Source organism: Choloepus didactylus, chromosome 9, assembly GCF_015220235.1.
Source record: "Choloepus didactylus isolate mChoDid1 chromosome 9, mChoDid1.pri, whole genome shotgun sequence".
Classification (NCBI taxonomy): domain Eukaryota; kingdom Metazoa; phylum Chordata; class Mammalia; order Pilosa; family Megalonychidae; genus Choloepus; species Choloepus didactylus.
In genome coordinates, this window is record NC_051315.1 from 25,022,137 (window position 1) to 25,037,577 (window position 15,441).

The 15,441-nt window shown below is 35.7% G+C and overlaps 1 protein-coding gene across 7 annotated transcripts in view; it reads left to right on the top strand.

Moving 5' to 3' along the window:
• The window catches only part of THSD7B (thrombospondin type 1 domain containing 7B), a 952,777-nt gene that overhangs the window by 321,007 nt on the left and 616,329 nt on the right, over positions 1 to 15,441 (top strand). For all 7 annotated transcript variants that reach the window (XM_037848906.1, XM_037848908.1, XM_037848910.1 and 4 more), the window contains one exon: positions 8,198 to 9,008. In XM_037848906.1, the coding sequence (XP_037704834.1) occupies positions 8,198 to 9,008 (811 nt within the window). The remainder of the gene's footprint in view (positions 1 to 8,197; positions 9,009 to 15,441) is intronic.

Here is a 15,441-nt window from a genome sequence, read left to right on the forward strand (position 1 = left end):
GACATGCTGCATCCAAAGTGGTACAGATTTGAATCATTAAAAGATTGGTCTGACTGCAGTATGGAGAATGAGTCAATGGCAGTAGGGGAGTGAGGTGGAGGCAGTTGATTCTGGAAAGCTAGACACGAGGCTACTCCTCTCATCCATGCAAGAGAAAGTGGAGGCTTGGACCAGGGTGACAACCATGGACAGAATGGAGTGATGTTTAAGAGGTAAAGCTCACAAACAATTGATAGTGTTGGATCTTGCAAACAGAGTCTTTAGCATGCTCATTAGACTATACAGAGTTAATAGTGCTTTTAGTTGTTTCTCTATAGAATAAAAGAGATTGTGATTATGCCATGATACTGCTGTTTCTCAGATTTTTTTTTCAAATACTGTAACTTAGAAAATATTTTCCTAATGATAGGAGTCATCTCTAATAGTCTTAAAATTGCTGTTTCAAAACAGAGATAATTGTTCCTTTGAAAAAAAAAAATGAGATGAGCTAGATTTTCTGTCCACTGAAATGCAGCTAGTATTTTCTCTCACTTGTCCATCATATGAATGTCTGCTATTAGAAAGAGAGATGTGTTCAGAAGCAGATATACTCCACGTAAACGTTACAGTGGTCTTCTTGAAATTACAAAGAAAATTATTATTTGGGTATGCTCTTGGATAATTTTATCTTAGGAATAATTAACCTTTAGTCAGTTAATGGTAAATAAAATGTGTGGCGGATATCCTTTCCTTTTGTTTAGAGTTTCTATGCATAATCTCAACATTTCTGCTTTCTAATGAACGTCTAACAGACAATATAAAACAAGGCCCCTTTTATCAAGCACAACATATATTGATCACTGTGTAGATAGCATTTTATTCTTTCTCTCGCTTTTTTTTTTTTTTTTTTTTTTTTGAGCAGTGATTCAGCTAAAAATTCCAGCCTTCCAAGCACCTGTTCCAAGTAACTTTTTGTGAAGTATAAAGCAAATAGCTTTCTGGCCCTTCTGACATGTGGTCACTGCCTAGGAGGTCAGGATGCTAAGAAAGAGAGTTTACTGGAAAACCAATGCATGGAATTCACCTTTATCCTGCTTCTGGTTCACTCTCTCTTGCCTTTTCCACTTTACTGATGCAAAACATTTGTGTAACTGATGTCCTTCTCCCTCTCCAGGGAATCCAGAGAGCTTAGCTGATGGGTTTATTGTAAGTAAAGTCAAAGTTGAGTGCAGCCATATTTATGGGATGAGAACTCCTTGACCCTAGGAGCCCTGAGACCATCATCCAAGCCAGGCCACTGAGCTGGGATGCAGGCAGGGATGAGGAGCGTTGGGCAGACAGGAAAGACCCAACCTCCTTGTCCCGGGCTCCTCACGCCAGCTGCACTCAGGAACAGACTCCCCTTCTAAATATATTTTACCTAATGGGCCTTACAAGGCACATTTTCTCAAGGGATATTGCTGCTAAAAATAGTGAAACTGCAGTTGTTGTGGGAAAGATACGGAGTAAGCTAGAGCTGCAAAGGCATTCCAGGGCCAGGGCTTCTCAGCTGTTTACCTTGAGCAAGTTCTTTAATCTCAAGCGTTGATGTTCCCATCTAGCAAGACAGAACACTGCCGAAAATGTAGATTTGGTTTTGCTTTAAGAAACAGCTACAGTTACTATTATTACTGTGGTTATTCTAGGGACACACAATTTCTGATTGGTCCCTGAGGGTTCCTTCGCGTCCTAATCCCCGAACCTTAGTGGATATGCTTAGTCACAGCTTAATCAGTGTTGTCAATCATGCAAAGACGTGAAGCATCGCATTTTGTATAATAAAGTGTGAAGCAGTTGAGAGTGGCCATCAGCTCCAGGTGCCGTCCTGAGGACTGAGATATCTCAGCATGAGAAGGCAGTTTGTTACTTGGGCTATTTGGTTTCCTCTTTCTTGTCTGTGTATGTTTTCATATAATGTCCACTAGTTTGTTCTGTGTCCCCCTCCTTCCCTGCCCCATGCTTTGACTTGCAGCCATAAACAGAGACTTGACTCTTCCCTTGAAGTCTTAGAGCTGTTATAGTGGAAGCCTGTGTGATCAGTGTGATAGAGGGTAAAGATCATGGGATTGGGTATATGGAAATGGAGTTTTCAGTCCCGTTTCTACTCCCAAATGGCTGTGTGATCTTGAGCAAGTCATTGAATTTCCTTGTGCTTCATTCTCTTCTTCAGTAAATATGGGCTGTAAGCGTCCTTTCTGCTCCTATATTCTGGGAATTTTGTAGGGTGTAGGTTTTATTGACCCTAAAAGACCCACTTTGTTTCAGAATGCAGCAAAGTATATGAGGTTTGAGAGTCTCTTCTAGGCCTTGAATTTTTTAGAAAGTAGATTTCAAACCAGAAATATTGATTAACAATTTTTAAAAGGTGGTTTTCTGCCTCTGTGTTATTTGCATTAGCTGACAAGTCGTTTAGAGATTTTTCTAATCCGCTTTGCTAAGTTGAGCAACTTTTAATGGATGTTCTAGTCATTGGTGACTAATAATTTGTAATTAAGAATGGTAAGTCACAATGGCACTTTGCTTTTCAGTCAGAGGCATCTGTCCACAAAGATGAAATGGACTTAGAATATGCTGTTAGATGTCAACTTAAAATACAGTCACACAGAAAGCCTGAGATGTTAGCAATGTTGCTTATGTTTAGTTGAAGATAAATATTCAGTTCAAATGCTCTGTGGTAGTCTTGCATGGAATCAGGAAGTGTCTTCAGAAGTAAATCTTTAAGCCTATGAAAAATGAATTTATATTTTATACCTCCTAAGTTTTGCCATTAACTTTTTCTGAAAATAATTATTGGGATATTTTAGCACACATCTTTTGAAACAAAAACATGTTTTTTTTGAAAATAGTTTTAGTATTAATGAAGGATTTTTTTGGTTCCTGTAGAAAGTGCAATGGGATTTTTTTTTAAAAGAAAATGTATTCAAGCTTAAATAACTTCTCATTTTAAAAACTTCTATGTGTTTCTATTTTCTATGCCTGTGTTTTATTGATATATGATGCAGAGCTCACTAATGGATGTATTTAACGAGCAGGCTTTCTCTGAGAGTTTGGAAAGTATTGGGTGGCTTAATGTGTCCTCTGATGGTGGAGGTTATTGATCATCAGGATAATGTTAGTAATGTAGATTTGTAAACTATTGCCTCTTCTTGCTCCTATCAGCTGTCTCTGCCTTGAGTACTCCTTCCCATCTCTGGTTTGCTGCTTTAGATCTTACAAGCTCTGGAAAACCAAAGCACTAAGATTGTCAACACTGTGTATAAAGTAAGTGTAGATAGGCCATAAGGAGGGACCAGATGTCCTCTCTGTGAGCAAACTGTCACTTAGTGCATACATTTAGTAAGAGATATTTAATATCTCATTCATTTTTATATTCCTAGGGTATAATAAATTACCTGTAAAATAGTAGGTGATCAATACATTTTGTTTTTATGAACTAATGCTTAGATGCCACTTTTTCTCATTCCCTGAGTTCACAGATATATTTCAGAAACAAGATGTCTTAGGTGTCTGCTGTATAAGAGAGATGTGACTTTAATTATTCCCTAGTCAGTATGAAAGTTTTTTGAGGAGTGAAAAGTACCCACATAAATTTTGAGCTGTTTATTGGAGGTGAGGCATTTTACAGGTAAGTCAATATTGTTTTATATAAGATTTTCTAATCCTGAGGTTTATGAGTGCTTTAGTATAGTAATTATGTTTAAGATGCTAAAACTCTGCATTGTCATTCATGTCATACCTCAACCCCATTCCCCAAATTAAAAATAAAACAATGTCAGGATAATAAAAGCTGTGCTTGGAAAAAAATAAATAAAACAAACACCTTTTCCTATTGCACAATTAGTATTAAATCAGTATTACTGTTTCAAAATGTAGAAAGCAGTGTGCAAAAACTATAGAGGATGTGTTTATTCTCTTTCCTCTCGAGTTTTCAGTTTCTTTTGTTGCAGGCATTTTAGTAAATGTGACACCCAAAATTCAGTCATCCAACAGGTTGCCTTAAATGTGATGATTTAGATTGGGTGATACATTCATCTATATTAAACCAGCTAAGGGTAAATTAGTTAAGAGAATGAAATTTGCCAGCGCTTTTCTGTTTCAAGAGAAGTATTACATTACAGCTTTCACATATTTGCACCCCCTTCAAAAACAGAGAAAAAGAGAAGAATCAGACTCTTTAATTTGAATGTGACCTGAGAGTTCATCTGTGACCCTTCCACATCCAAAGAATTTACTTTTAAACCAAAATTTTGGCATTTTAATTAAAACTGATGGAACTGAAAATACTTAGCAGTTTATCTGATAGTAACTGTGTTCATCTCATAGTAAGGGTAGGAAGTGGCAGATAGATGATATTTTTACATAATGTCAGCCCAGGTAAACAAATACAAAACTACTATCCCCATTTTATAAGTGAAATGTTTTCCAAGAATGTACCACAGTACATGTTTTAGTTTAGAGTCATCTTAGATCAGTAATTAAGCTTTTAATTCTTTTAAATTTTGCTTTAATTTTTTTACTTGGTGTCTAATTTTCTATTAAGACATAAAAAAGGACTAACTTTTTAAAACATGGGTTTTTTACATGTTTGTTTAGATTATGTGTCTCAGATATATATTCTGAATATAATTGTGTATTTCTTATATTAAATGTTAAATGTTAAGATGCTGTTCTTTTTCCTTCATGCAACTGCTCGAATTTTTAATCTCTTTTTCTATTTCTAAAGTTGAACAAGAGATATAAGAATTCTGAAACTGCAGGTCATATTTTACTTCAGTATGCATACTTTTAAAATGGCAAAATCCCTCAAGGCTGTGTGATTTCTAATGGTGTGTATTTAAAGTTCATAGACAAACACAACTGAATGTATCATGAAATATTTTCTCTCCATGCCTGCGAAATGCAAATTGTGATAGGTCAATTGCTGAGAGGTCTTGTCTCCATCCCGTACGTCTTGTTTGCAATTTGCTTTTCATTTATGCCAAGCACACACAATTCACTTTGCATTTGCTTGCTATTTACATGTTTTTTCAGTTGTCCTCAAAGTTTGCTTTAACATGAGGAATAGCTAATTATTCTATCTTGATTCTCCCTTCCTCCAAGTACCAACTAAGGTTTATAAACATGCAAATGTCCTACTAAGTGAGCACCACTGTCCTAAATTTCTAGGATGGTGAGGAGGAAATCATTGCTTATATAACATTTTGGTTATTGCTCTACTCATCTCCAAAGGAATATTAACCAACAAATAGGAGAAGTCATGGCTAAGCTAAGAAACAGATCTGACTTGTGATTTTAGAATCACATATACCTATGCACACCCTGGAAAAGGCTCTTTCAAAATACAAGGCGAGAGCCTCGGCTTGGAGACCAGCAGCTCTGGGTTCCAATTCCAGTCCGTCAGGTACTAGCTGTGTGATTTGGGAGGTGCTTGTTAACTTCTATGAGCCCATTTTCTCCGTCTAATAAAATGAGCATACTAACCTGACCTCATGGGGCTAGTGTAAGAAACAAAATGAAGTATGGAAGGCAATTGGCACATAATGAGTGGTATGCTGTTAAATTGGTTTTCTCTGGTAAAGAAAAAAAGCTGTGATTTTTAGTGTTGTATAATTACTCCCACCTGGCTGATTTCAAACTATGAATTTTATAAGCAGTTGGCACAATTCCTGACTATTTGGCAATTTCCTGGTACCCGCTACATCCAGCATACCACTGATAGCCATCAATAAATGGTAATAATTATTTCTTAATAGTTATACTTTGTTTTCCATAGAGCTAGGACAAATGTTGCTGTTTGGTAAAATTCTGTATAGATGGAGGATGTGCAAGTTAAGAGAAGAATAGGAATTTATTAAGTTTAAAAATGTTAATGATTCCAAATAACAGAAAAGAGCTACCTTAACTATTTTGAAAGTTAGGTGGAGAACTTATCATAAGAAAATAATATTATAAGAATGAATTGGGTTAGTCAAATGCTTTAAAAGAAGGAATGAGTTGCTTGATAAGAGTTTTAGATGTTAAATATAATATTGGCTCCTAATGGCTCCACCTCTCTGATGTTACTTCAATCCATACAAAAATTCCTAAGTGCAAAATTGCAGGTGTTTAATACCTAAACAGATAAACTGATAGCCATTATTTAAAACCCCAGAGTGCTTTTATAAGTTTCCTTTAATTTTATCTGTAACACTTTTTCTCATTTGAGACTGACTTTATATTTAAAAATTTGCTAGTATCATATATTTTATTGAAATATCCCTTTACTGGGTAACTATGGTGAGTTTTTTGAGTAATAATAAAAATGTACATGCATAGTCCTACAAGCTGTACAATATGCAATACTTAAATTGAACTTCTCCAGAACATGTATACATATGGAGTTTGAAAATAACTTTCAAGTAACAGTGCACCTCTAAATTTATAAGGCACACAACTGTGGGTGATCTAGGGGCAAATCACCAGAATTTAGAGCAGTCGATTAAATCAGCTTATACTGAGAGCATCACTTCCTATGGGCAGGTAATGTACCATAAGCAATCAGTGCTGGAGCAACCAGCCATGGGAAGTGTATGAGCAACCCAAGGGCTTGAGAGGAATAAAATCTGACTTACTCCAATGAAACCCATCATACAGTTTCAGCAAGTGAAGTCTCTATAGTATGTGCCCACTGAAAGGAGGCTAGAGTGTTTTCTATGTTAATCTCTTTCCTAAAGCGACAGAATTCATTGACACTGTAGTCTAATACAGCGTCGCCAAGAATACTAAGTTCAAAGGTTCAGAACAGGGCTGTGAGGAAGAACTGGGATCACCGTGTAGATCAGAAGCTAGAAATGGCTGTCCAGCTAAGCAGGGAGATCCTCACCCCATTGCCAATACCTGTCTCCCTGGCGATACATATATCTCATCCTAAATGTGTGGGATGGTGTCCACATCTACTGTTCGTAGAAGTTTGAGGATGAACATCAAAATATATCCCCTGAAGTAATTAAATGGCATTTCGGGTAGATGATCAGATTTGGGGAGAAGAGAGAGGGGTTGGTGCCTTCTTTCCCTCACCTGTGCAAATCAATATGCATCTCAGAGTGTGAACACATAGAGGGTCATTACGGTGCTGGTGCAGAGGCAAAGCTTGCGTGGTTACTCTGATAAACGTTTTCCCATACAGACTACATATTCATGTGATGTGAAGGGGAGGAAACTATTTTTTCTGATTGGCACAAAAAGTGATTACTTGCTGTCCTTGTGAAAGGGTATATGATCAGCCTTCTGGATAAGGCCAGCTATTGTGTCTATAGATTAGATGCCAACATGGGATCAACATCAACAGGCACTTCTTTTATATGCCCATTTATTGGACTCTTTCTGGCAGAAACTAATAAATTAATTCAAAGATCCAGTATATTGCAAACTTTTATTGGAAGCTTTATCTGAAGACAATGTCCATCACAAATCAAAACAGTTACATTTCTGGCATTCTAGGGACCGAATTTCCACAGGCAATTCATCACTGCTTCCTCTATCATCTTATATTTCACCTTGTGTCTGACTTTTTAAAAACGTTAGTCACTCTGCAAGCAACAGCCGAAACTGAGGGCAATTACTTAGAAAATAAAAATATACTTAGGATACTTTGACAGGTTATTATTTTTTTAAACCTATTTCTCATCTCTGCCACTTAGGGTATAAGCTGAAGGAATTGGAAACATGAAAAATCCTACTCTATTAAAATCCTGGATTTAGGGCTTTTCTTTTAGATGAAACACTGCCTATCTAGAAAGTATTAATACTAAGTTAGATATCTAGGCTTTGGAACATAATAATTATAATGATATCTATCATTTATTAAATGTGTATTCTCTACTAGACCCCACATTATGTCACTGATCCACAGAATTACTCTACAAATCAGTAGTTTTTATTATCTTCTACCTTATATAGGTAAGGAAACTAAGACTTGGAAAGTTGAAGTAATTTGTATGAGTTTAAGCTGCTAGTAAGAGACGGAATGGGGATTGCATGCAGAGTCCACGTTCTTAAACGTTAAATTATATTTGTGTCTGTTCCTCCAAAAATTCATACGTTTATACTGGTTGGGTTTGAGTGTTGAAATTGACCCCTGTTCTGTGAATTGCCGCCTGTGATCTGTGAGTAACCGACGCCCGTGTTTTTCTGCCTCTAGGTCCCTGGGGGAGGTGCACGGGAGACTGCGGGCCAGGAGGAGTGCAGAGCCGGGCTGTGTGGTGCTTCCACGTGGAAGGGCGGACAGGCCAGCCGTCCAACTGTGATGAAAGCGATAGACCGCCAAAGGAAAGAAGTTGTTTCCGAGTCTGTGACTGGCACGGTGACCTCTTCCACTGGGAGCTCTCTGATTGGCACCACTGTGTGCTCGTTCCTTCCGCCCACGGCGACGTCAGGCCTCGGGCCGCCGAGTGCGTGACGGCTCAGCATGGACTCCAGCACCGGGCGGTGCGCTGCACCCAGAAGCTGAACAGAACCGTGGTCGCGAATGAAATATGTGAACATTTTGCCCCTCAGCCTCCCTCAGAACAAGCTTGCCTCGTTCCTTGCCCCCGGGATTGTGTTGTATCTGAGTTCTCACCATGGTCCCAGTGTGGCAAGGGATGCGGGAAGAAACTGCAGCACAGAACTCGCGCGGCCATTGCGCCTCCTCTCTATGGCGGGTTGCAGTGTCCGAATCTGACTGAGTCAAGAGCCTGTGATGCGCCCATTTCCTGTCCTCTTGGGGACGAGGAATACACTTTTAGCCTTAAAGTGGGACCGTGGAGTCCATGCAGACTGCCTCATCTTAAAGAAATTAATCTCAGCGGAAGAACTGTTCTGGAGTTTAGCTCTGATTCAAAGGAACGCGTCACCTTTAGGCATCAAGGTTACAAGCCACATCACCATTCCAATCCGTGGGACATAGAGATAGGTTATCAAACCCGGCAGGTTTGGTGTACAAGAAGTGATGGGAAAAATGCCGTGTTAAGGTAGGAGGCCTTCAATGCTTATAACTTTGATGCACCGATGGTATTTTACCGTGTAATTTTAGAAATCTTTATTATTTTCTGCAGAGAAAGTTGTGATCAGGTTTGTAAGTTGGGAATTTAGAAGTTTTATTTCAGACATTTTGAAGTTTCAGAGTCTAGACCAGGTGATACTCTGCATTCTTTTGTGTTTAGTGGTCCAAATGTATAGAGCAGGTCATATATTTCCATTTTTTTTTTTCCAATATGTCAACCAGTTAAAAAAATAGGTCATTTGTTAGTAGAGTAATAGAAGATTAGATGCTTCTTTATAAATGATAAAAATTCAAGTTTTGGATATAAATTTGGGATATAAATTATGTCAAAATCAAACTTTCAAAGTTTAAAAATTTTTTGTGTAATTTTTTTTCAGCATTATAAGTGTTCTTTTATATCTGAGTTGTACACTGTTTATTGTAGTAATAGGAACAAAAAGTCAATCCAAGAACGCTCTGGTGTTGCCTTGATAAAAACCTTAACTTGCATCAGCAAAAAATAAAATTACAACCTGTAGGGAAAGTGGACTAAAATTTTTAAAAACAATAGTTTGTTTCAAAATTATTTACATTCTTTTATTTTAACTTATTGTATAAAGCATTATAACATAATTTCATAGAAATTGTTGAAAGTAGACTCATTAAATTCTAACCCAGAAAGTCTTAAATAGAAGCAATGCTAGATTTTTAAATTTCTTCCAAATTGAGATGCCTGTTGATAGTACTTGAAATGCCAAACAACAAAACTCTTGATTCTAGAATTAATTGTTATCACCAGTTGCTGTTTTCTTGAGTCCACAGTTGGCTGGAAGAGGCTCAAAAGACTACTACCTCTGTAGTTTATAAACAGAGTAATGTCATGTTTTGTTTTTTTTTTCATTCAACTTCACAAATGAGCATATTTTATCTTTGATGCTTCATTCTGATTTATGCCATATTCAATTGGCAAGTCTGTTAAAGAGTGGTTTGCTGCCTTTTTTTACTACGTCTGTGAAGCCCAAAAGATTATGCAAGTGACTTGGGTGATTATTGTTCGAACATATGTATGGGATTCTATAAAAACATTTTATTAAAATTCCATACTATTGCTGCAGTGAGCATTACATAGAATGTTTTCATTTTTATTTTGTTTGCTTGTTTTTACCATGTTCTCTTTTCAGTTCTAAACAGCATCTTGAACCCAAACAACTTTCTTTACATTATGCCATGAAATATGTAACATTCATTTCATTTAGTCACCAAAGGATTATGAAATGCCTCATATACTATCATGAAATATCAGGTTACTAGGAAAATATGATATTAGTGGGGTCTTTCAATTTCTAAACCTTGCACTAACCCTAGCCGATAATGCTTCTGACAGCCATGTGATCGTGTTGCTGTTGACAAAGTTTTCTCATTTCTATCCAACCTGATGAACTATGTTGGCATAGTCTACCAGATTTTTGTTAAAAGGGCTCAAATCTATTTCTGAAAGTGCACATTTTTCTTTTTATGGATGGCATGCATTCAAGAAAACATTACTATTTTTGTAGGTCTATTTGCCTTCTAGGATGAACTTTGTTTTACTTAATCATCAAACTTTGTCCCAAAGTATAGATCTGTTCTCCTCTGCACTTATATCGACCTTTAGACCTATGTCCTTTTGGTGGTCTTTGTGAGACTTTAGGAGTAAGTGACATTCTGTTCCTTCTGTTTTGATCACGGCAGTGGTTAGTTGTCATAATAGGAGGAACCTGTCTTTATTTCTGTGTCAGTTCCTGCTTGTGCCTTGCTGAAAGACCCTTTCTCAATCTTGGACACCACAGAGCTTAATTAATGCCCTTTGTACTCTCCCATTGATTACTGAAACTTTCAATAATCACTGCAGCCAATTTTCCCTTCATGGCTATATTCGCAATGCGGTAGGCAGTTGTATTACTTTTGGTGCCACTTTTCTCTCTCATTATTGATTTGCTTATTGGGTTTAAAGAGCTTTTTTTTTTATTGTCTCATTGCACATCCTAATTTTTCTCTTTTATTTTGTCAGAGGTTTCTCTGATGTTCTATTATTACATTTTAAAATAGCTGTCCTATAGCCTGTTCATCATTCCTTCAATGATATATCAGTGATGCTTCTATTGAATTTTTGCAACAACTTCACTTGTGAAATGAAGTAGTCTTCTCTCCAATTTTTATTTTTGTTTTATCATGTTTTTTTTCAGAGTAGAAGTACATCCGAATTAAGAAACCGGAGCTGTAGACTAGGTAGGCTGTTTATATGAGTAGGAAAGTGATTCATATTTATTATTTGAGTGAATAAAACTCCGATGAATGGGTTTTGCTTTTATTTTTTCATAGAGGAGCAATTGGTAGGCCAATCTTTTAGGAGCAGTAATTATTTGGTACATATTAAATGTATCTTAAATGCTCAGACCACTTTACTTAAATACATATTCTGTGATTTACTCTTAAAAGACTGCTTGAAGGGTAATAAATTTTAAGTCTATAAAATAAATGTCATCTGTAAAGCTCAGATGTTATTGTTATTTTGTTTCCGTATTTTTTGTCTTGTTTTCTCTACCACCAAAGTAGATTTGGAAGGAAATTTTCTATTCCTGTGTCTCCCAAAACATAAACAATTACAGACCCAAACAACAAAAGTCCTTTTCCTAATTTGTTCTTTGAAAATGGGTGTAAATATTTTGTTGCTTTTGTTTTGTTGGTGGGGTGGGAATGGGAGACTTTTTTTCAGTTCAGTTTCAGTTTTAGATTTTACTTCTTCCTCATCCATATTAGTTTAATTTTAATCTTATGTATTCTTTAGGGAAAATATCCAAGAACAGTTTTTAGTGAGGGGTAATGATTGCCATTCATAGCATGCATTTATCCCATCCCTCAACTACTTTTTTTAAATTAGAGAGGGTTTACAGAAAAATCATGCAGAAAAAAGCAGAGTTCCCACATATCCCCTCCCCTCCATTATTAACACCTCGCTTTAAGTGTGGTACAGTTGTTATAAATGATGGATGAATATTATTATAATTGTACTATTCACTGTAGTCCATGGTTTACGTTAGGTTTCCATGTTTATTATTGTACAGTCCTATGGGTTTTTTGTCTGTTTGTTTTGTTTTAAATTCTTGTTCTAGTAACATATATACAATCTGAAATTTCTCCCTTCTAACAACATTCAAATATTTAATTTAGGGCTGTTAATTACTTTCACAGTGTTGTGCTGCCATCACCACCAGCCTTTTTTTTTTTTTCCAGTTCATTTTCAGGTTTAGATTTTATTTCTCTCTTCTCATCCATGTTGAACATATTGATTTTATTTTTTAAATATATTGAACATTAATATGTCTAAAAGTAAGAAATATAAAGTTATACTCAGAGAAGTGCCGCTCTCTCCTGTGTACCCTCACCCTTTGCCCTGTACCCCTTGTAGATAACCAGCTTCCTTGTTTTCCAGTTATTTCTCCCTATATTACTTTATCTTTTCTTACTTTCCTTTCTTCTTACACAAAAGATAGCATACTATATAATTTCTTTGGCACTTTTCTTTCACTTAAGATTATTTCCTGGTGATCATTCTCTATCAGTTATTTGAGATCTTCCTCTTTCTTGTTTACAGTTGCATATGCTTCATTGTCTGCATGCACCAAAATGTATTCAATCAGGTTTCTGGGCATATAAGTGGTTTCCAATATTGCAGATAATTCTCCAAATATTAACCCTCTGCACATGTGTTTTGATGTTGTTGGAGGTGTAACTTCAGAATAAATTCCTGGAAGTTGGATTACTGGGTAGAAAGGATAAATGCATACAAAATTTATTATGTATTGAAAAATTCCCCTTCATGGAAGTTGTACCATCTTGCTTCTCACCGGCAACCTTTCAAAGAGAGTTAATTGTCAAGCTTTTGAATTTTGCCAATCTGATAGATGAGAAATACCATCATGGTATAGTTCTAACTTGCATTTCTCTACCTGTGAGTGAATTTGAACATTTTCCCATATATTTATTGGCCATATTGATAGCTCTTTTTGTGAACTGTCTGTTCATGTTTCTATAGGTAACTTTGTCTTTGTCCTTATTTTTAAATCTTTGTATATTAGGAATGTTAGTCATGTATTTGTGATATATGTTGCACATATTTTCTCTTAGTTTAGTATTTGTGATTTGACATGTCTTATGGTCATTTTTGCCAGGCAAATGTTTTTTATTTGTACATTTGTTTTATTTTTAAGTAGTCAAATTTATTAATCTCTTCCTTAATTGCATCTGCAATTTCAGTCATGGATAGAAAGCCTTTCCCCACAACCAGCCTAAATTCATCCATGATTTTCCCTAGTGCTTACTTAATTTTATTTTTTACGTTTGAGTCTTTGATCAATTTGGACTTTATTCTTGAGGATGGTTTGAAGAATGGACCATTACCATTACCTAGTGTCCCATTACCATTTATAAGACTCCCTCTCTTTTTCTCTGTGACTGAGATAGCATCTTTATCATGTATTTGATTTCTGTTTATAATTGAGATTCTTACTGGATTTCCTTCCATTCCCTTTGCCTGCCTTGGTATTCTGAGCCAGTCCTACACTATTTTAATTACACAGGCTTTAATAGTGTAGTTTAATGTCTAATGGGGCTAGACCCTCCTCATAAGTCTTCCTTTTCTGTGTTTTCATAGCTATTCACTTAAGTTTTCCTTAGGAAGTTTAGGATCAACTTGTCCAGCATCATAAAAAAGCTCCTTGGAATTTTTCTTGTCATCACATTAAATTTATAAATTCACTTAGAAGTAAAATCTTGATGTTGACAATTTCTAACCAAAATCAAGGGACATGTTTTCATTTGTTTCAAGTCTACTTTTAGTGTTTTTTTAGGAGTATTTTATAGTTCTCTTTATATGGATCTTGAACACTTCTTGTTGTCTTCTTATATTTTATATATAAATGGGTTTTTATCATTCATAATATACCCTAGCTAGTTAATAGACACATGATACTGATTTTAGCATGTTAATTTTATGTCATGGTAGTGTACTCATTTGCTAATTTACTATGATATCGCCAGAAAATAGAGATGGTTTTATTACTTCTTTATAATTCTTATACCTCTAATTGTTTTCTCTAGTCTAATGCATTGGCTCTTCGAAAAAACATTAAATAGTAGAAAAGATAGCAAGCATCCTTATGTTTATTTCCCTAGCCTAAATGGGAATGCCTCTAAGAGTTTTTCCCCCTTAATTAAGATGCTGGTTTTAGGGTTGAGATATTTATTAGTTTTCTATGGCTGCTGTAACAAATTACTACAAATAACACCTTGATCCAACACAACTTTATTTTATAGTTCTATAGGTCAGAAATCCAAAATGGCTCTCACTGGGATAAAACAAAGATTGATTCAGCAGAGCTGCATTCTTTCTGGAGGCTATAGGGAAGAATCTGTTTCTTTACACTTTCCACATTCTGCAGGCTGCCTGTATTTCTTGGCTCATGACCCCTTCCTACATCTTCAAGCAGCTGTGTAGCATGGTCAAATCTCTCTCTTATTCTGATCCACACTCTTCTGCCTCCCTCTTTCACTTACAAAGAAACTTATAATTACATCAGGCCCACATGGATTATCCAGCATAGTCTTCCCATCTATATAAGGGAACATGAAGGTTCTGAGGATTAAGACATGGACATCTTTAAATGCTGTTGTTCTGCCAACCACTATTTACGCACAGAAATATCCACACATATACATGCATGTATATATGTATATATGTGATGTATCCATATATATATGTATCTATATCTATATGATCTATTAGTATATATCTTTTGATAGAGTCAGAGAGAGATTTGAAGATGCTGTACTATAAAGTGCCAGTTTTTGTCTCTTCTATTGCTTTTGCCTTGAATTGTACTTTTTCTGATATTAGGATTGTAACACCTACTTTCTTATGGTTTCCATTGACTGATAACTCTTTTATTTTTAGTCTTTTTTAGTCACTGCATTTTAGATGTGTTTCTTTTGTTCAACATCAGTATGGAATTGGGTTTTGCTTTATGAGTTAATGTGAAGTTTTGATTTCTTTTAATAAATGTATTAAGCTTATTCACATTTGCTAATATGACTGTTAGGTTTGGTTTCAATTCTGTCATTATCTTAAGTTGTAATCACAGTGTATATAATGTTATATTTACTGTGTTTCTTTATTTGCTGTATACTCTTTGTTTTTCAATTTTTTGTTTTGATTTTAAGGGCTGTCTCTGTATTAACACTTTTTTTTTAAACTAGTGTCTTTAATTCATTCTCTTTTCTGACCTAAACCTATAATCATTTACTATGTCGTTTTTAAATGTCCCTCACCTATTACCTAGGTATAATCTTTTTCTGCTTTCCTCCCTTTATCCCCTTTCTCCTTC